General features: G+C 38.9%; 1 protein-coding gene across 1 annotated transcript; it reads left to right on the forward strand.

The window, feature by feature from the left end:
* Positions 1–3,832: 3,832 nt before the first annotated feature.
* Positions 3,833–22,937, forward strand: rtn1.L (reticulon 1 L homeolog; the record flags this gene model as incomplete). Its single annotated transcript, NM_001095537.1, is given in 7 exon segments — positions 3,833–4,094; positions 15,337–15,544; positions 18,477–18,615; positions 19,251–19,320; positions 20,119–20,165; positions 20,259–20,317; positions 21,112–22,937. Coding segments are annotated over 7 exon segments (624 nt in total). The 5' UTR covers positions 3,833–4,033.
* Positions 22,938–23,183: the final 246 nt, after the last annotated feature.

A 23,183-nucleotide genomic window follows, 5' to 3' on the forward strand; every position in this document is an offset into this window, starting at 1 on the left:
TAGCCCCTGGCGTTTAAGGTACACAGAGGTCCAATCAGCCCACACTGAGGCGCAAACAGCCCCCACCAGCCCATTAATACTGACTTTCAATGGCACCTTAAAGCAGCCCCTCTGGAATTTGCCAGATCCCACAGATTGCCAGTCCGGACCTGGCCTGAATAGAAAGACAAGTAATAAAAAGTAGCAATAACAATACATTTGTAGCCTTACAGATGGGATCAGTGACCCCGATTTGAGCGCTGGGAAGAGTCAGAAGAAGTCATTCAAAAACTATAAAAATAGATAATGAAGGCCAATTGAAAAGTTGCTTAGATTTGGCAATTATAAGTTAAAAGGGAACAAACACGAATGCGACTGGACGGCATGCCGCCCTAAAATACTGGTGCCTTTGTGATCTTGCCACACATCCGGGCCTGTATAGAATCTGCCACCACAGAATCCCCTGGCAGGCCTTACCAGGCACTTTTGCAGTAGCAAATTTATATTTTTTATCCCTCAAATTAATCAACAATGTATCCACCAAAAAATTAGTAACCCCACACTACACTGTTTATTTAATCCAAATTAATTTAAAACAATTGCTACCATTAAGGTGTATCAATTAGTGAAAGTGCTTAGTGCTTCTTATACCGTGCATTAATATGTCATTAAATAATTGATAACACTCATTCAATAGATATCAATTAATTTACAAGTTGATTAAAACCACTTAGGTATTAGTTTCAGTCACCGATTATACTCACAAATTCATTAGTTCAAGTGCTAGTGCTTCCATATAAGACCAATTAATTTATGAATTCATCTTGAGCTAACAATTAAAAAAAATTCAAAGTTATCAAAACGGATTATAAAATAGCCAGCAATTCATGAAATAGAAAGATTGAAAATGAAAAAAGAGTAGACGTGGAGTTGTCCCAAAATCTCCTAAATTAAGTCTTTTTTTAGGCCCTGGGACACCACAAGGGGAGAAAGGCAGGAGGCTGTGGACTGTGGTCTCAAATATTAACTATTCAGTGAAAACACAAATCCCCAGTACCTTAGAGTAAAAGAGAACGGGAGAATGAATGCAGCTTTTAAGTATTAACCCAATTCGTAATGCTGCTATCAAGGTCAGATTAAGTAGTGAAGGCTTCTTTAAATAGTTCTAAAATCAATAAAAGCGAAGTTTTGCCCACGCGCGTTTCACGTTAGCTTTATCAAGGCAAAATTGTCTTTAGTAATAACAGTCTATACAATCTGATTTAACTTGTGATAATTCGAGGAACTAGAAGAACAATCCCTGTTTTTTTTATCCCTCAAGTTAATGCCATTTTCTATGTACTTTATTTGCTTTACTAACCACTGAATGATACTGCATACTGCAGTTACACAATTAGTAATCCACAAAAATCCCCAGTTCCTTCTCAAAGATGTCCCCCACAGTCATGGAATAAAACCTATTTCCATATTTCCTATTTATAGTCATGTAATATAAGTGCAAGACCATTAAGATACAAAATAATGAAGTCTTTGATTTTAGAAGAAAAATGGCAGTGTGCAATACTAACGATTTGTGTTCTGAGTTATCAGTTTCCAACATGAATGAATCAAAGATGGTGCAGTTGGGGTGGAACAGAAATCAGTCCATAGCAAATTGAATTGGTAATGAATGAACTGCTTAAGTTTTTCTCTGTTACCATGCAGCAGAGAAATAACGTGTTTGTGTAACATTTGTTAATTGAGGCTATTACTGAGAAACAAGTCAAGCAGAATAAGTATAGTAGTTTTGTTTGCATTGTGCAAGTAACTGCCTCAAACACTAAACTCTTTATAGGCAGCCATGTCAAGTCCTGCACCATAAAGCTTACATTTGTTGTCTTCAATGTAATTCTAAACAACTTTAATTTATACATTATTGAAACACAATTTCAATGTTTAAAGTTGGACCCCAAAATGAGAACTGGCCGCTGTAGCTGTTCGTGACTGTACTGCTGAGTTATCGTATACCAAAAAAAACTTTGCTTGTATATTTATATGATAAATGCAAAGACCAGATTGTTCGAATCCACTAATGATCGGACTTCCCCATCTCCCGACCTGCCACTAACCATTCCAATCAAATAAAATAGTTAAAGAACAGATCAGCTGATGTTCTGCCCCTGACAGCAATTGTACGAAAGTTATGTCCGACCAAAGCTGGTGACAGTCTTCCACTGAAAATTGTACGATCGGCAATACATGCAGAGAAATTATCTGCAGCCGACAGAAATCTTTTAACTGGCTGATAGACCAAACGACCGATCTCTGTTGGACTAAAAATGTCGGGACTCTCCACACACTGATCTTTGCGTCTATGGCCAGCTTAATTGTCATCATAGCAGCTATAACATTCCAGTTATTGCAGTTAAAATTGACTTAAACTGGCAGTAGAAAAAAAATTTTCATTGGGCTGCAGAAAAGCACCAAAGACTGATTTACACTGCAGACTTTTTATTAAGGTTTAAAATATAGCAATGTTTAAACAAAGCATCTCCAGGCAGTGATAAACTCTTTATTTTAATTAGTTTAATCAGTCACTCTGGACTTTAAATTGCCTGGTGCATGGATACAGAATGTCCTTCTTATTGAGATTGGTTGAGGGTTTGCTCCAGGAGGTTTTCATTGGCTCTACTGCTTTGTCACTGTGGTAGAGCTGGTTGGGAATGGGGACCTTGACAAGAGATACTTGCCATGAGAGCAAGTACCTCTTGACCTGGCACTGGCTTTGAAGGCCTGGATTATTACTACTATAGAGCCGGCTGATGCAAAAAGTTCATTATATAAAATTTGTCACGTCTAGTCATTTTTTAGGGTTAACTTCTCCCTTAAATTGCAGTTTGACCTCACGCCCTAAGGTGTGTCTTTAATTTTTATTGACCTCAATTCCTAATGTCTTTGATGATTCAACATTTACCATAGGTATTATATCATCAGCTTTCAGGAATACAGTGACTGCACTGTGATCATTTTAGAATATAGATCACTGTCACAAGCCTGTGACAATAACAGTAATGCTCTCTAGGGGCAGTTGCTACTAGCTTTTACTACCAATTCATCTTAGGTGGGGCAGTAATAATTTCAGTGATTTTTCATACCTCTCAAAGGAAAGCATAGAACTACAGAACGTTTAACACTGTACGAAATATGCCTTGTTGCTCCTATGTGCCAATGGAAATAAAATGAAGCCAGTGGGGCCCATTTATAAACAATGGGCAAATTTGCACCCATAGCAACCAATCAATGATTAGTTTTTTTTCAGCCAGCTGCAAGTTGAACACTAAAAGGAATCATCTGATTGGCTGTCTTACCCAGTGTTTATAAATGACCCCCAGTGTGTCTGAATTCATTTATCCAAATAAATACCATCTCCTCTCCAGATTTGATGCACTTATATCTTATAGTAAATGTTACCTTTAAGATGTACTAGGAGATCTCTATTGTTGCTGAAAGGAAGCTCTTAGCATTGTGGCTGTGCAAGTTTTGGGAGTTGTAGTTCAATTTGTATAATATTTGGGCCATCTTTGTTTTGAAAGGTGGTGATGTAAAATAAGAAAAGAGTAAATTCAGTAAAGGAGGTTAAATAGATGGGTTGTGGACACCTGGAGGCTGTACAGTTTATAATACACTGATGCTGTAGAGCCATTGATCAAATTACTGCATTATTAAAACTGGCAAGCAGAAGCATTGTTTAAATGATGGAGGCAGCTATATGTGTCACCCTTCAGTGCCGTAAAGCTAGCAGGCTAATGCTTCCCAATGAGGAGACAAGCGTGCAGCCCCTTTGGAGTGATACATCTATGAGGCAGTCACATCACCGTGCTGATTTGCTGCAGTGAAGACTGCAGCGTCTCCTGCCTGCCCTCCCCCCCCCCCCCCCACTCGTTCTGCTTACAGCATCAGTCTGTAGCAAGTGCATGCGAGCAGCAGTGATAGCTCACCTATTCATGCTTTGGAATGCCAGAGCGGTAATACTCAGCCTCACAACACAGCAGCACTCCGACTCCACAGCCACAAGATGCAGGCCAGCGCCGATTCAACCCGGATGGAATGTCTCTGGAGCAACTGGAAATGCCAGGGTATTTTATTCTAGCTTTTAGCCTAGCTTAGCCACACACAAAGAGCATGCCCGTATCACAGCAGAGTTTTCCGTCTGTTTCATGCTGTATTTCTGAATTCTCACAGGTCTTTCATATCATTATCATGCAATGTCACCCAGTCTAATATGGAGTGCGGGGCCATGCTTGCATGTCATCTGCATCATTTGTCATTTGGAATTTAGGCTTGAAATAACTGTTGATGGTTGTTATGAAAGAACAAAGCCAAGGGCTTAGATTAAAGGGACTCCCTGGTAGAGATGGGCAAAACCCATGTCTTTTATCGAAAACAAAGGAACGATAGCTACCAGCCAAATAGCAAAATCACTGGCGATGGCACCTAACGGCCTGCTCTCGTAATGCCTAATTGTTTGGTGGAAAAGCATTAGGGAGATGTGTTGCTTTTCTAAATTCAATTGTCTATATTGTCTAAAGGATTGTACGTAGTTGTTTCTTTTAGTAATGAGTAGAAAGGGATTTCCTTCAATGATACAGTTCTTATTATAACATCTGGGTGTGGCCCCTGAGCCATCCCTCTGTCTGCTCTTCAGCCATTTTTATTCTAACATCACATCTTGCATTACCCTTTGTTTTTTTTCTGGAATATTCAGTGGTGCTAGAGATTCACATTGCTCTACACTCAATATTTACTAGAAAATGTATGACTTCCCCTGCAAGTGAGACAGAATTTGCTCAAGGTGAGGGGCTGAGCATGGGTTTTTTTTTTTAGTCATTTAATCCTTTATATAAATGTAAACATTTTAGTTTCTTCTTGTGTACAAAAAAAAGAACAAAGCTCTCTGATAATATCTGTAAACAACATGTATTTTACATTTAGAAAATCCTAGCTCTCTGTTATGTCTCCAGTGATTTAATAATTCAGTCTGATACCTCAGGTCTTTGGTATCCATGGTTACCCATCATAGCGGCATCTCTCCATAGAAATAACACATTTACCCTTTAGCTGCTGTAGGGGCCTAATGCAAAGCAAATAAATGATTGTATGTTTGTGTGTGTATATATATATATATATATATATATATATATATATACACATACATATATATATATAAATAAAATGTTGCATGTTATATTGCTGATATGCTCAGCATACAGATCTTTTGTGAAACTACAACTCCCATCATTCTCTAAAACAACAGTTTTAGTTCAGCAACAAAAAACAGGCTGCAGGTTTAGCTATCCCTGCTGTGCACATATTGATTAGCATTTTCTTTGTCCCAGAATTGTGCATGCTGCAGAGGCAAGAAATAGAAATATTCATATTCAACTATTTGTAAAATGTTTGTGTGTACTACATGTATGTATTGGTGACGCTACAGAAAAACTTCCATAAAGATTCACTATTATATGCCATGTGTTGCTGGTAGCCGGTGGATTATTTCTTATCAAGCTGTAGGCCTAAAAGACACGTTCTCTTGCCCTATTGATTTTCTCCCTCCCAGGGCCTACATTTAATAAGCAACAAAGAAGAAAATGCAGCTTGAATCTCTTATTAACTTCATAGACATACTGTATAAAAATCAAGTATTCGATACTGTTTTATGCTCCTCTAAAAAAACAATATTCTTTTAATAGTTATTTTTAACTGTTTTAATTCAAATATCCCCCTGAAACTTGCTAGCAGCAGTCACATGTTCCATTTCTCAGTCTCTGCAAAAGAACCCTCAGATCTCGCACCTTACACTGTAGGATATCAGGCAATCAGCAACTAGGCCCTTACATGAACACGTAGCTGCCATCATCGACTACTCGCAATTGACTGTGCTTCTGGGCAAGGTCCATTAGGACACACCCATCATCACTAATTTGATGCAGACACAGATCCCAGAGGATCTAAGTGGAGCTCATTTATGAAGTAGTGAGCACATTTTAGTCCAGATTGTAATCAGGCTTGTTACATTATTCATCACTAACTACATTAAAGGGGTGTTTACTAAAACCCAAATGTATCTAATTTTTTTATTAAAATAAAGTCGACCTAACTCCCATTCACGAATTTAACTTATTTATCAAATAATCAGTTCGAAAAAACAGTGCGGGAAATGGCTTGACAAAAGCGTAGGAAAACTTGGATCGTACAACTGTTTTGATTTTGACGCTCAAAGCGCATGATTTTTTTTTTGAGTTGTCGCCTGAAAACCCAGACTTTTTCGGAATATCCAGAGCAGATCGTGATGTCAAGAAACATTTTCAAAATGTAAATCTAAAGATGTGAGTTCTGCCCCTAAAAAACTTTACCAGAAAAAAATCAAGGCTTCATAAATAGGCCCCTGTGAGTGTGATTTTAAAAAACACTATATGACCCTTTTAAAGGACATGTAAACCCCCCACAAAAATGTAATCAATGAACATCCATTTTGAAATCTTTAAATACCTGTCGCTAGTTATTAATATTAAGGCTGCAGCATCCACTCGGCCCCACCCTCATGAATTTACTTTGGCTATTGGCTAATGAGCATGCTCATTTCTTCTCAACCCGGGTTACTTAACACGCCCTCAGGCCTGAATTTGTGGTGAGGCTAAAAAGGCCCAGGCCTAGGGTGGCAAATTTTTAGGGGCAGCAAACTGCCCAGTGCATAGGGAATGCAGAGTTTCCCAGTGATATGATGCATGCACGCTCGCGGAGGGGGGGGCAGATAGAGGGCGATAGGACCCCGGGGCCATGGAGTACTCGGGAGAGAAATCCGGCACTGCACACCCTCCTGTCAATGAAGAGATGGCATTGCTGGTTTCCATAGAAACACTGCTCTAACTCCTATTTTTTCTCCTAACCTCCCCTCCTGAGCTTAGTTTACCCATTAAAGTTCTTATTCCAAGCAGAACTTTTTATCAAAGTAAGTTGTGCCTGTGTAAGCCTACATTTCTGATGGCATGAATATATGCTCTTTGCAGATGTAAATATCACTGATCATGTGTCAGAGACAAAATGGACACCAGATGAAAGCTGCTATTTGTTTAAGGAAAATGTGACGGTGCTAGCAAATGGAGGTGATATATGTAATAAATACAATGACGTTTTTCTATACATCCATAGGAAAATGTACAGTTGTCATGTTCTTTAAATACTAAATAACATAAGGGGTCTGCTCTCATTTGCCTGCCATGTTTAGCCCAGTTGCTCAGAATTTTTATTAGATAAGAAATATAAAATTTGTATGAGGACCATGCATTAACCAACCCTATTTATTTGTTCAAAATCCTACAGACAATGCTTAATTTGGGAGCCTTAGCACAGGGGCAATTAGGGTCACCAAAACGAGTTGAGGGCCAGGGCAGATTAATGTGGGGACCCAGGGTACATCCACACAAGCTCCCCTTCATATACAGGCACAATTGTACCCAAGCTCTCTACACTGGGTGGGGCTTGGCGTGTGCCAGTGACATCACTGCATCTGCACCCAGTGCCTGCCTCCTTCTCCTAGCAGGTGTACCTGACTGGACCCAGCAGCACAAATAAACATAAACATTGAAAGAAAATAGAAATGGGCCCCTGATCACACTGAACCTCTATGCTATAGCCCAGGGTCGCTTGTGCATTAATCTGCCCCTCTTAAGGGGGGGAGGCACATCACTAAAACTGTGCTCTTTGCAACAGGGATCCCCAACCTTTTGAACCCGTGAGCAACATTCAGAAGTAGAAGTAGTTGGGGAGCAACACTAGCATAAAAAATGTTCTTGGGGTGCCAAATAAGTGCTGTGATTAGCCATTTGGTAGCCTCTATGAGGATTGTCAACCTGCATTGAGGCTCTGTTTGGCAGTACATCTGGTTTTTATGCAATTAAAACTTGCCTCCAAGCCTAGAATTCAAAAATAAGCTCCTGCTTTGAGGCCACTGGGAGCAACATCCAAGGGGTTGGAGAGCAACATGTTGCTCACGAGCTACTGGTTGGGGATCACTGCACTAGATGATCCGAATTTATCTTTTAAACAATGGAAGCAGCTTTTGCCTGCCCTTAGCAACCTTCCATGCACTGCCTCCTGATGGCAGGGGTGTCCCCACCCTTGCAATGTGATCATATAGTTATATGGTTTATTGTGTTGTTATGCCAATGTGTTCTGAGGGCTTCCAGGGCTGCTGGGACATTTCCTGAACCTGTAGATAAAAAGGATATAATCCAGAGTTTCTCCTGTTTCTCAGGAGGCCCAAGTTACGTTCAAAGTGTAATTAGTGACCCAAAGAACTGATTTAGAATAAATGATGCACTGTACATTATTTATTATTGCCTATTTTACTATGGAGATTCCAACCCATAGGTCAAAGGGGAACTATCATGAAGGCAAATGTACATGTAGTTTATGTTAAAATTAGGAATGCACCGAATACACTATTTTGGATTCGGCCGAAACCCCCGATTACTATGCGAAAGATTTGGCCGAATACCGAACCGAATCTGAATCCTAATTTGAATACGCAAATTAGGGGTGGGAAGGGGAAAACGTTTTTTACTTCCATGTTTTGTGACAAAAAGTGATTTCCCCATGTTTTGTGAAAAACACGTGATTTCCCTCCTCCTCAATTTGCATATGCGAATTAGGATTCGATTCGGCCGAATCATGCTGAAAAAGGCCAAATCCTGGCCGAATACCGAACCAAATCCTGGATTCAGTGCATCCCTAGTTAAAATAAGCATTTTCTTAAATGATTTGTTACAAACAAGAACAGTTATTTTGTCACTGCAAGCACTACCATTGTTTGCTGGTAGATTTGGAGTTAGATGCTTTTTTTTCTTTAATGTCATTACCAAGTCACCAAGGTATGGATTTTGAAGAATCAATAGAGACAGTGGGACATATCTATTATCTTCATAGTGGTAAAGACAATTATATTTAGGTTTTAACATAATATAGTTATAGTTCCCTTTTAGGGCAGAGTCACATTGTCAGATTAGTGGAGATCAGTCGCCCAGTGACAAATCTCCTCTTTTTCGGGACGACTAATCTCCCCGAACTGTCTTCCCCTGCCTTCTCACCGGCTAGAATGTATATCGCCGGCCTCACGAGGAAACTTCGGATGACTTCGGAAAAACAAAGCAATCTGAGTGCCATTCCACTGGCGATTTACATTCTAGCCGGCGGGTGGCAGTGGCCCCAAAGAAGAGGAGATTTGTCGCCGGGTGACTAATCTCCCCGAATCTGACCATGTGTCTCTGCCCTTAGGTATCACTAGTATAATCAATTGATTTGCAATGAGGATATACTAAGGGAAATCTTTAAACATTAATTAATGGATGTATTGAGAAACTATGTACTATGTACAGCCTTATCTATTAAAGGTCAGTATAGTTTTTTCTTATAGGACATATACGTTATGCCTTTTCATTTTCCTTGTACTAAACAGGAAAAAAAATCACATGCTAAAGGAAAACTATACCTCTGAACAATGTAGGTCTCTATAAAAATATATTGCCTTAAAACAGCTCATATGTAAAACCCTGCTTCATGTAAATAAACTAAAGCAAACAAACAAACCATACATGTTATGTCACAAGAGCCAATTAACAGAGTATTTCTGGTCAGGTGATCTCTGAGGCAGCACACAGACCATCACGAAATGGTGGTTCAAGGCAAGAGATGTAAAAGGGCAATTTTTACTTAAATGTATATTCCAGTTTGGTAAGATTCTTTAAGTTTCAGTGAACTGATGATTTATTTTATTTGTGATTGTATGGACAGGAAGTAGAATGTGACTTTACTTTTGGTTTCAGATTTTTCGCTAAGTGCAAGAAATGACAAAATCCATATATATTTCACAATTAAAACAATAGTCAAAAAGTATGTTTAATTCAAGCCCTATGCATTTAATTCAAGCGCTATGCAACAAATGTTGAAAAAGGGGGTATGCTGTCTATTTAATTTAGGAAGCCAAACCTAGAAGTCTAAAATGATGACATTTACATTTAGATTTTTTTCAACCCCTCTAGTATAACTGCTCAACTGCTGTATAGACATCTAAGGACTTGTGCCTAGGATGACACATTTGGAATGGAGGGGCGGCCCTTGGGTGCCAAAAAAGTCCTCAGCCTGCTACTGGATATTTGATGTGAAATCTGGTGGTGGGGCTGTAGGGGGCAGTACCCCTGATCACATTGGCACAATTGTATTGAGTCTTGTGCAGGCAGCAACTGGGGAGAAGGGAGGCTGAGCCTGCCTAGGACAGTGTCATCTATAAATACGATGCTGGCTGCGACGAGCTGGGGGCACTCTTTGATAGAACTGGGTAGGGGTATACTTGTTTCTCATATAGGGGCAGATTTACTAAAGGGTGAAGTGGCTAACGCTAGCGACTTTTTGCCAGAAATCACATCCGCAGGGACACCGCAGTGCACACGACAATTCGCTAGCGAAAGAGACTGTCGCTAGCATTCGTTCGTTAAATTGCGGATTTTACTGAACTTTACCTCTTTCGCCAGAGTTTCCTTCACCACCTCAGACCAGGCGAACTGCTGAAACGCAGCTACATCTTCCTCAATCTGATGTCACTTACATCATATCCTGTACCCTCGGAGTCATAAAAAGTGTAAAAAACGCAGACGACTTTTCTATTTTTAAAGTGGGATTGCTTTCAAAAGTCCGAACTATTAAAGATTTTTTTTAACACATTTGAGGGGCATGCCACATATATTTTAGGGTGGGCTTATGTCTAGGGCATTAGAGGAACGTTTATGTTATTATTAAGCTCCCTTGGACATTTGTAATAAAAAGTGTCCACTTCAAGCATTTACACCAACATCTTTAATAAAGACGTGTATATGCGCCTCCCCTAGTCAAATTAACCTAAGCGTAAGATTATTAGCGAATTTTCGCTAGGGACAAATGAACGCTAGCGAATCCTCGATATGAAATGCTCGCACTGAAGAAATATTGATAGCGAAAAGTCTCCAGCATTCCGCGCCCTGGACGCAAACTCACATTTTAGTGAATTAGCATAGTGGTAATGAATTTGTGCCTGACAATATTTAATTTGAAAGTTCATCAATCTAACATCATTGTCATGCCAAATACAGATTTACCTGTTCTGTCAAGCAATTTTAGCATAAATTGGAAATATCTAGTTGCTTATAGCAAGAAAACGTTGAGATGAGTAAGAAGAGTGCCATGGCTAAATCATATAGGTTTAAACAAGTATATTATAAAAGAAAACTAAAAACCTATTTGGGAAATATAGTAATTAAATATCCAATACAGTATGTGTGCCTATTGCATTTACCTATTAATATAGTGGCAAATGTGCATAGGTGCAGAGCTTGCAGTATATAGATATTCTGCACTGAATTAATCAGTTTAAATAGCTCATCTCCGTAAAAATAAATCAGGAACTATGCAAGTGTAATGGAAATAATTAATATTGTTTGTGACAAGGAAATGCCTCAAAATACTTTTTACACGTCTGTGATTCAGAACTAACAGGGCAGAGAATAGCAAAAGCACAGACAGATTGTGTTTACAGATACCTTTGTTGTCATTGAAAAAGTGTAATAAATGTGTTCTGGAAAGTTGCATAGATTTTTTTTTTATTAAGCACACCTGTATGTTTGGGCTTACCGCCCCTTTAATGATGGGTAGTTCTGAAGGAGCAACACTGAAGCACAGGAACAAAGTGTAGTCTGTGAAAACATAGCCCCTTTTGTGACATGAAATGCAACCCCATTTCATTGGCAAGGGATTCTGACATACGAAGTCCCTTTTCGTTCAACTGAATCTGTGCAACACCCAGGGAGGGACTAAGGGTAAGGACACACGAGGAGATTCAGGGAGATTTTGTCGCCTGGCTACTAATCTCCTTGTCTTTTGAGCAACTATCTCCCTGAACTGCCTCAGCGTTTTTCCCCATAGGCTACAATGAAAAGTCGCCTGCGCTAATGCACACACGGTGATGCGTTTTCAATAGTTGCCCAAAGTTGCCTCAGTGAGGCAATTTCAGGCAACTATTGAAAACGCATCGCCCTGTGTGCATTAGCGCAGGCGACTTTTCATTGTAGCCTATGGGGAAAAACGCTGAGGCAGTTCAGGGAGATAGTTGCTCAAAAGACAAGGCGATTAGTAGCCAGGCGACAAAATCTCCCTGAATCTCCTCGTGTGTCCTTACCTTTAAAGTCACTGAATCCACCACTTTCCAATGGAACAAGATGTGGGAGGGATTTCATTACAATATGAGCCAAAGGTAAGTTGGGAAATGGTTTGTCACAGTATCATTTTTACCTTTCAAAGTGTGCAATTAGGTATGTCTGTGTAAACAAAATACATTGTATTTATTTCTGGAAGTTCAGATAAGATGTTCGTGCACCTTTTATACATAAGCCCATTTGAATGAGCTCATATAAAAAGTGGTGTATATCTGTACGTGCTGTGTAAGCAGGTGCACAAAACAAACAAAAATATTGAGTGCTCAGTCTAACTGCAACTAAGATTGCAGGTGCAGATTTCTTTGTAGTTACACAGCAGGACTGGACACAGGATATAACACTGAGTGCTTGAGTGGGAACCCAGAATACCCATTAAGAGAGGCAAAGACAGAATAAAATAAAGAGGGACACAAATCACCTCAACTACACTGACATGGGACAAAATGCAAGCAGGATCCAATGACCATGACAATTGTGGCAGACTTTTGTACCCCAGACAAATCATCTAGGAGTCCAGTATGGAGTCCTGGAACACATAGGCAAATTTTAAGGTACGGGAGGACATGGGTCTTAATAGTTACATAGGTACCCCGTTTTCTTAGCAGATGCACACAAGGCACAAGTGTTACTTCTGGGAGTAGAGTTGCCTCCTTAGGTGGACACTAAATAAACTGTCATTTTACTTATATTTCAACCACAGCTTGCATAAATGGGAGGATAGCAAAGTATATTTGGCATTTTACTATTTGTCACATTTCTTTTCATATGCCATTTGCTCCACAGGCTTATGGCCTTTGGCATTTAGGAAACAAAATAAAAAAGAAAAGTTAAAATGTCTCTCATATGCTGTATAATAAAGCACAACAGGGTGCTCTGTACCAAAGCAACGCAATTCAAAGCGGTAGAGAATGAAAGAGCTGCTGGGTAAAAGAACACAGAGAACATTATACAAAGAAAGAAAATATGAGGGGCAGTACCACTGCATGATTAAAGCTGAAATATTATTTTATGGTAGAAAGCGCCTACTTCAACTTTACAAGAAATACCATTACTCTCCTCGGGATAACAGCTTTTCCTATGATTGTATGTGAAAATGTCCATTATTATTACATTTCCATCACATTTCAATTGCTCATTTAAAGTGTGAAAAAGGGAAATTATACAAATAAAGGTATTACTATTTGATACAGTTGGAATCGGAATCGGTCTTTTATCCTTTGTGGGTGTGATCAGACTTTGACGTATTAGACTTGTTTTTCTTAAAGGGATACTGTCATGGAAAAAAATTTTTTTTCAAAATGAACCAGTTAATAGTGCTGCTCCAGCAGAATTCTGCACTGGAATCCATTTCTCAAAAGAGCAAACAGATTTTTTTATATTCAATTTTGAAATCTGACATGGGGCTAGACATTTTGTCAATTTCCCAGCTGCCCCTGGTCATGTGACTTGTGCCTGCACTTTAGGAGAGAAATGCTTTCTGGCAGGCTGCTGTTTTTCCGTCTCAATGTAACTGAATGTGTCTCAGTGGGACATGGGTTTTTACTATTGAGTGCTGTTCTTAGATCTACCAGGCAGCTGTTATCTTGTGTTAGGGAGCTGCTATCTGGTTACCTTCCCATTGTTCTTTTGTTTGGCTGCTGGGGGGGAAAAGAGAGGGGGGTGATATCACTCCAACTTGCAGTACAGCAGTAAAGAGTGATTGAAGTTTATCAGAGCACACGTCACATGACTTGGGGCAGCTGGGAAATTGACAATATGTCTAGCACCATGTCAGATTTCAAAATTGAATATAAAAAAATCTGTTTGCTCTTTTGAGAAATGGATTTCAGTGCAGAATTCTGCTGGATCAGCACTATTAACTGATTCATTTTGAAAAATGTTTTTTTTCCCATGACAGTATCCCTTTAAATCCTGTCCATCTGGGGGTCTTATAAATACTCTGTATGCCCAAAAGTATGTGAACACCTGTCTATCCAATATCTTGTTTCAAAACCAAGGTGTCGCGTTCGGCACCCTATATCCAGAACCAGTGCTAGGCTTCCTGGTCTCGGCTGGTCTTGCTTCTGCCTTTAACAGCCGCCTTTCACCTCGGGAGTAGCTCTCGGCTAATTGGATGCCGCCAGGTCCTACTAAGAGAGGAGCTCTTAGTAAAGGTTCTGGACCAGCAAAGGGGCACAATCGTTTCACCAAGGATACTGGATGGAAGACAACACAGCTTGGAAGACAGACCAGACTATGCAGCGTGGACGGACAGGCTGTGCCAGCACAAGCAGAGTTAAGAATAGTCAGACAGGCCAGATTGGAGAACATAGAATAATCATCAGACAGGCAAGGGTCAGCTAGGAGAGATCAGAATAAACAGGCAGGCAAGGGTTTGGATACAGAGTTCAGAATAGTCAGACAAGGCAAGGGTCAATAACCAGAAGAACAACAGGATTCACTTAGAAATATCACCAGGAACAAACTAAATTGAACCTAACAACGGGCCATGTGTTCAGTACTGAAATCCCTTTAAATACTTTTGAATTTCGCGCCAATGAGCAATGACGTAATCAAGCAGGTGCATAAACCCGGAAGCACGCGGCAAATATTAGATCCCATCAATCCAGGTTGTATTTTTTCTGAGCTTCTTCTACTTGAACTCTTTAATACTTTTCCTAGATGTTTTGGCATAGTGAGATTATGAAACAGGGATGAATATGATCTCACTAAAATCACAAGCTGTTATATTTTGTGTATTATATTTAATCTGTAGAATATACAATAAGTACTTTTAGTAACACCGTAAAGCATCAGTATAATACCAAAAAATGTTTCTAATATAGTTGTTTACCCAACTAAATTGGAAACATTTTTTTATTTTGTACAGCCTATCTATTCATGCAGTTTTTATATTTACACTGAACAATTCCTTTAAAGATCATTTTTATGATACACATATATCTTAGAAGAGTGACCATGTGCTGAACTATTTCACATATATGAACGATATGCCATAATTGTGAACAGAGTATAACATATAATAAGTAAAACGGATAAATAATTGATGTAAATAATTATTTTTCTGCTTTCTCTGCAGCAATTGACTTATTATATTGGCGAGATATCAAGCAAACTGGAATTGTCTTTGGAAGTGTCCTACTGATGCTCTTCTCTTTGATACAGTTCAGCGTTGTCAGTGTCATGGCATACTTAGCACTTGCTGCTCTCTCAGCCACAATCAGCTTCAGAATTTACAAATCAGTCTTACAAGCTGTACAGAAAACTGACGAGGGACATCCTTTCAAGTGAGTGGCCTCTTGTATTTCTTTTCAACTCCTATCTGCAGTCAGATTTTATATTATTTCGTCTTACAAGGATTCCTTTCCAGCCATGTGTCCGGTATTGCTGGGATTCGAGCCAGGGACCTTTGGGTTTCTGGATCGATACCTTAACCATTTGGCCAGGTGAGCAGCCTGTAGGGTTGCTCGCTATGTGTAACCTGGTCTCTCCAGCCCCAGCCCAGCTGCCGCCTGATTGGCCTCTCCAGCCCCAGCTCAGCTGCAGCCTGTTTGGCCTCTGCAGCCCCAACCCAGCTGCTGCCTAGTTGCAATCAGCCAATCAGGGCTGACTCTTCCTTATTTAAGGGCAGCACTTAGAACACTCCTTGCCAGAGCATTGCATTGTTTCTCCCTAGTACTGTGGCAGCACCCCTAACTAGGTAGTTCTAGCTCTTGCCCCTTTTCCCTTATTCCTCCTTGCCTTTGTCTGCCTGTCCTTGTCTTGTCTTGCTTTACCCTATCTTGTACCTTCCCAGCCTTGACCTGACCCTGCCTTGCTTGTTCCCTGACTTCACCTTGCACTGACCTTGTCTCGCCTGTTCCTGATTCTTGCTTTCTGACCCTACCTTGTACCCCTCTCTCGCTATCCTCGGATCCAGTCCTGTCTTGCTATCCGCTCCAGTCCTGTCTTGCTATCCTGCTCCAGTCTCCCTCTGCTGTCTTGCTATCCTGCTCCAGTCTCCCTCTGCTGCCTTGCTATCCTGCTCCAGTCTCCCTCTGCTGTCTTGCTATCCAGTTTCCATCTGCTCCAGTCTCCCTCTATCTTGCTCCAGTCCTCTCTTGCTAACCTGCTCCTGTCCTCTCCCCCTATCCACTCTAGTCTCCCTCTGCTCTAGTCTCCCTCTGCACTCTATCCCCAGTTTGATCTGATCTACGCCCGCTCCGTCCTGTCCCATCCAGTCTGTTCCTGTTCTGAGTCGTCACCCTCTTCTTCCTGCCTTGTCCAGTCCAGTCCTGATCTTCGCCCTCTCCGTCCTGTTCTGCACCTGATCCAGACTGACTCTTCGCCCTCATCAGCCTGTTCCTGCTTTCCCTTCAAATGTTCCCTAGGCACATACAGCTCCTGCCTCAAGGACTCGCCCTTTCCCTATCAGTCTACACAGCGCCCCTTCCTAATCCTTGACACCATGCTCCTTACTGGAGGCTAATAGACCAAGTTTAGCAGCATCACATATATAACAGTTTCATTGAATGCAGAGATGACCAATGGTGGTCTTGTTGACTAAGAAATGTCACTGCATCTCCATTTATTGATCCCTTTTATTGCTTACCAACAATTCTATAAAAATAATTTTTTTTCAAATCCTTCCCAACCACAGTGTTATGAATGTATGTGTGTGTGTGTGTTATATAGATATACTGTAGCTATGTATATATAAATTGTATTTTTTTAGCATGATGTGGTTACAGCTATGAAATGGTACATAAAAATCGTTGCTCGCTACAATTAAATCAAGTGAAAATGTCTCCTCCAGCCCAGGACACCGGAAGGAAGCATAGATTTGAATTGCAATGCACTTTTTTGTTTTAAGGACAGAATATGAAAGAAATAAATTACACATCAATCAATACAGCCATCCATCTGCTCCATGTATATTCTGTAATTAATTTCTGAGAATAAAATAGAAATAGTAATGATTCTCTTGTGGAGGCCAGTTGCGAAGCACATTAATGTATATAAATTAAACTTTAACTTTAAGTGCTTTGAAATAATATCACAGAGAATAAAATTCACTGCAAGATTTGCCTTTTTTGAAAATGGGAAAACTGGTAAGGAGTCTGAATACTTTACTGCTAAAATGATTTGTTAGGGAATAAATGTAGAAAGCATATAAAAAAAATCATTTTTCTGTGCTGGACTTGGGCTTGTTTCTGTTAATGCATTTCTTCTTGCAAATTTTATATTTATGTTCAGCCAGTATTGATTCTCTCTCACTAACACCCTTTATTTCCTTCCAAAGGAATTCTATCAGTAAGTAAAGTGTGCTAATCCTATACAAAACTGTAGTTTGGGCAGTCATCCAAACCAGTAGAACCCTCCCTGAGTTTACTTATAGCCTTTAATAAGGCAGAACGTAAAGCTCTATTGACATAGGCATTCCCTTGGAGTAGGCACAATACACAAAAGGAAAAACAGATGCATTTAAGCCTTTTTATTAAGCACGCTGACCTAGTTTCCAGTAACCACTGATGCTACTAAAATTTTCTCTTTGCATTCTTGCCCCATTAGGGCCAGTCAAATGCAAGGCACCCGTGAAATGCTTATGTCAGTTATGGGGATTATTAATTGTTACTTGAATCCTGCTAAATAAAGGTTTTATTGTTTTCTATTGTATAACAGTCTACATACCCCATAGAAAATATTCTAGGTAGCTACAAGAAGAAGTTTATTTCTGTGGGATATAAACAAGGGATATGGTTCAGATGTTATGTGTCACTCATGTAACCTCATACAAAAAGCATATTGAATAATGCAGATACCCTGGGACTTTAAAATGCAGCTTTAGAGCTTTCCTCCACAAATGAAGATAATCAGTTATTCTAGTGTGATGTTAGAGGCCAAATAATTGGTTCTATCACATCAGTAGAAAGCTGGTTAATACTGGTAATACAATAAGGGCTTTACTCTAAAAACATTTTGTAGAATGCCTCATTTTCTACCATTAAAATTAGGCCACAAAATAATGGGTATAATTAGACTGTAAGCTACACTTGAATAAGGATTAATGTAAATAATAAACAATCTGTGAATAATGAGCAATCTCTATTAAGCATTGCACAAATATAAAGAATATTAATAATAAATAAAACAAAACAAAGAGAATAGTTAAGGATCCTGCCATGTCTGTAGCCTCTTGGTGTAGGAAAGATTCAGATTGCGGTTTCTTTGTCTACACAGGAGCTACTTGGATATGGAAATTTCTCTGTCTCAAGAACAAATCCAGAAGTACACAGACTGCCTTCAAGTATACACAAACAGCATTGCAAAGGAGTTGAGAAGACTTTTCCTAGTACAGGATCTGGTGGATTCACTGAAAGTAAGTTTCTTTTGTAATGAGTCATTTAAATACAAAAAAGCATCATTTATGTTACTTCTAAAATAGATTTTTGCTTGTATTTCCTGCTGCAGCTATGGGATCAGCTATCTCGAATGCTTGGGACTTGAGTTATTTTTGGATAATTTGAGTGTACTGTACCATATTTAATAGAAATAAACTTGCTAAAATCAGACAAAAATAGAGCATTGGTCAAACCAGTACACTGGGCAATTGCTGGCTGTGTTTTGCACAGTTCTGATGGATTTACAGATAATAGGTCCTATACATGTACATATTTACCTGACTCTACTAGTCTATGTTTTTGATTCATCAAAACATTCCTATAAGGGAATTTTCTTCATAATCAGAAAGGGGTTTAACAAATTGACACATTTATCAAACTTGAAAGAAGTGTCCGTTCCTCAAAATGTATTTGACTGCTTCCCAATGTAAATTGCTTAACTTGTTTAAGCTTTGTTTATTACTAAGAAATGTTTTTGTTTGTTTTAAAACATGGCTTGGTTTCTGGATTATGGTAGTTGCAGTAACAAATATAAGGTTTTCATTGCAGTGATTTTTTATTGCTCTTTGGAATCATACTAATAAAATATTTGTGTCTTGCATGTGTTTTTCAGTTTGCTGTTCTAATGTGGTTACTGACATACGTTGGAGCTCTCTTCAATGGACTCACACTTCTTATCATGGGTAATTCATGTCAAATAACCAATCATTCAAATGCATGGGATCAATTGTCCAGAAAGCACCTGTTTCAGCAAACAAATTAAAATTTTGGACAAATTTCCTCTGTCTTTGTTATAAGACGATGCTTTGCACTTGATGGTTCATATATCTGGTTGCTAGGACCCATGGAAGCCTAGCACAGAATATGCAGGACAAAATGTTAGAAGTATTTACAGATTGATACATGTTTACCTTTGACTTGTACCAGTCCTACCTGTATTCTAGTTGATCAGCTATAAATTAGGTAGGTACTGGCTTGAATCGCAGATTGGAAGATATATTGCAGATGGTCTAAGTAGAAAGATACATTTAACAAACAAGAATTAGTAAAAGTATCTAGTATCACAGTTACAATGCCTTTTGATTGATAGAGCCACTGACCTTGCCAATCCGATAGAATATTAAATGTGAATTTGGACCAGTTGCATAATGGCTAAAGTTAACTTTTATGTAAACTACCCCCCCCCCCTGTAAAGCAAGTGCAGTACCTGCATTTACTGTTTAAATGTACTTCTAGACAAGCATGATAATCAGACTTTTTTGCTCCTATTCCAGGTCATAGTGATAGCTGTATGAAACACGTGACCTAGCCACTCTTACTTTGTTATTTGACAGATATAAAATTCATATTCGTATTCATATTCGTATATGAAAGGCACCTTTTGGTAACTCTGCAAAAGGGGCCACATACTTGCTATTAGTGTTGCATCCTACATAAGGTATTTAGATTTGTTTCTAACCTTACTGTAATGTGTTTTGCAGCGGTGGTGTCCATGTTTTCTCTCCCAGTTGTATATGACAAGTATCAGGTAAGCCATAATAATGTCAAATAAATACATACCTGACTTTAAGCCATAACCATGAAGAGTAAACTCTCTATTCACACCATTGCACCATTTTAGGCACAGATTGATCAGTACCTGGGACTTGTGCGGACAAATATGAACACCATTATGACCAAGTAAGTTGGCAAATTTAATATTCATTTTTATACTTTTAGCTGGAATAAGATCTGCTATACTTTACAGACATTCAGATAATGGTACAATACAGTATATAAGTATTATATGAAGAGAATCAAAGATAATAGGTATACACAGTATTTGTTAGAATTTAGTCATAAAAATCACATTTGGAATTGCCATTTGGAATTGGTCAGTTTATTCTAGAGAGGCATTGAATCCTGGGTTTGGGTCATTTAGATTCAGCCAAAAAAAATCCCAACCCTAAGAGGCCCACTTATCAAAGGTTGAATTTCGAATACAAGTGAATTTTTTTTTCTAATATTCGATCAAAAGGTTCCAACACGAACATTCGAATCGCATTTGATTCATATTCAATTCGTACGAATTGAGTTTTTCTTCCAAAAAAAAAACTTGAATGTCAGGAAGGCTATCAACATCTCCAAATGGCTCAACGGACCTCTGCCATTGACTCGGCAGGTTTTAGGTGGCGAATATTCGAATTAGGACTGTTTCCATGGTCGATAAATCTCACATTCAAAATTACATTCGAATAGGGGGATTAAAATTAGAATTGTGAATTTTGACGGTCAAAATTTTTCATTTGTATACAAATTTACTATTCGACCCTTGATAAATCTTCTTATTAAAGTCATACAACTTTTCCCTATTTATTAATTTTTTTTCATTAGGGTTTGGATTTGTTTCAGCCAAATCCAGAAATTATGGATTCAGTAAATCTTTTATTTTTTCAGCTTTGAGCATTCTGACTTCCACCTTGTTTCAATTCCAGGATCCAGGCTAAAATCCCAGGAACAAAACAGAAAGAATAAGGTGGACTGGGGATAATTCAAGTGTTGGTAAATTATTCAAGTCTAATGTGGAAACAGCCGTGTTGCTACACTTCCGATTTAACGCACCATTCTTTTTAACACACCGTGTTCCCAGAAACATCCAGAAAAAAAGCAAAGCAGCTCTCGGAGACCTGCTTCTCTGCTGTTAGATATACTTGCAATCAGCTGTGTCAGACACTCAAGTATAGTGAAGAGATTCAAAAGTGTACTAGTTGTGTTCTTCTTGTGTTGCTATAAAATGCATGACATTGGAAGCCTATGTAAGATTTTATTTCCCACCCTTTTTTAGTGTTTTTCTGCTTCTCTCTGCAGCGCTTCTATAAATTAATGTGATATGTGGCTAGGGCTTCATGCTTAGGACAATGACGCAATAGTACAAATTTGCTTCTTTGTCTCTGGGCCGCTGGTTGGATTTATCTCAATTATATATATATATATACGTAGAACTGTAGACTCTAATGTTTCGTGTTTTCCAGCACAAAAGTGAAAACAGTGTACGGTACCTCTATCCGTTTTGTATGACTAAACTTGCAGTACTCATGTTTTAAGGGATTGGGAGCCAGATATACAGTACATGTATGGTATGTAGAGAGCGTCCGCTTGTTCAATTTATTACGATTTGTATTACTTTCTCTGTAGTTCCTAGTGAACTTCTGGACTGAATATTTGCACTTACTATGTACTTGACACTGAATGCCTAAATAAATGTTACTAAATGTATACGGTTCTCTTTTTGTTGAGCTTGTAAAAATATTGCAATTCTAAGAGGTAAACATCCTAGTGTCGCCCAAACTCTGAGATTGAGACAAGTATCGATTACTTGACTGTAAAAAAAAAAATGTCCCTTTTTCACTGGCACAGATAACATATTTACTGTATCTTTCTGCTGGCAGTATCGTACCTCACCTACTGTTTCAATACAAATGGGAATAAAGTGAAATAATTGCCAATGTGTTGTTCTCTATGTACTCATTCACTGCATGTGTCTACTAGGCCATTTGGTTTGATAGAACCATGGCCCACTTTAAAGTGGACCTGTCACCCAGACACAAAAAGCTGTATAATAAAAGTCCTTTTCAAATTAAACATGAAATCCAATTTCTATTTTTTATTAAAGCATTCATAGCTGTTGTAAGCACATTTAAACATCTCAGCTGTCAATCAAATATTGTCTGCCCCTCCTCTATGCCTTGGGCATAGAGGCGGGGCAGACAATTACTTTCACTTTCCATTCAGCACTTCCTAGAAATCACTGCTCTCCCCACATTTCCCCGTTCTCTTCACTGTTTAATTGTGTAACCAGGGCATGGGGATGGACATCAGGTCTCCATTCTGGTGCACAAACAAGATTCTGAGCTGATACAAGGCTTGTCTTAATAACAGTGTCCACAAAATGGCTCCTGCCTGTTTGTTATAATTATGAATTCCCAGACTGAAGGAAACAAGATTCAAACAATTTATATTGCGTAATTAAAGTTCATTTTGCTTGACTGATGTGATAAAATAGGATTATGAATAATTTTTTTGGGTGACGGGTCCCCTTTAAGTAGTAAAAAAAAAATGTCAAAGTGCCCTTTAGGTACAAAACAACTACAGTAAAACCTCAATTTTAAGTACCCTTATTTTAATGGGTGTATTTGCCTGATTTTAAGTAATGTTTTCCCGGATTTTACATCAAAATGTTGTCCTGATGTACCAAAAACTGCCTTTTTTCCCCTCTATGAATGTTTTTATTTGTGAAATAAAAAGGTTTAAATTACTAACCAGATGTATATTTTGCCATGGTTCTGCCTGTAAATGGTCAATTCCAATTAGTCTGCCCCTTATACAGTCCTGCGCCAATCACTTATTGCTTTAGGTTGTGTATGTGACTGACATTGAGTCTTGCACATTCCCCCATAGAGTAACATTAACCCTGCAATGCTTAACCCTTGTTATTAACACAGTAAATATTGTATCTCAAAATAAAACGGACTCCTGTGCTTATATCCTTTCAGTACTTTTTCCTGGT

This window comes from Xenopus laevis, chromosome 8L (genome assembly GCF_017654675.1).
Source record: "Xenopus laevis strain J_2021 chromosome 8L, Xenopus_laevis_v10.1, whole genome shotgun sequence".
NCBI classification, from domain to species: domain Eukaryota; kingdom Metazoa; phylum Chordata; class Amphibia; order Anura; family Pipidae; genus Xenopus; species Xenopus laevis.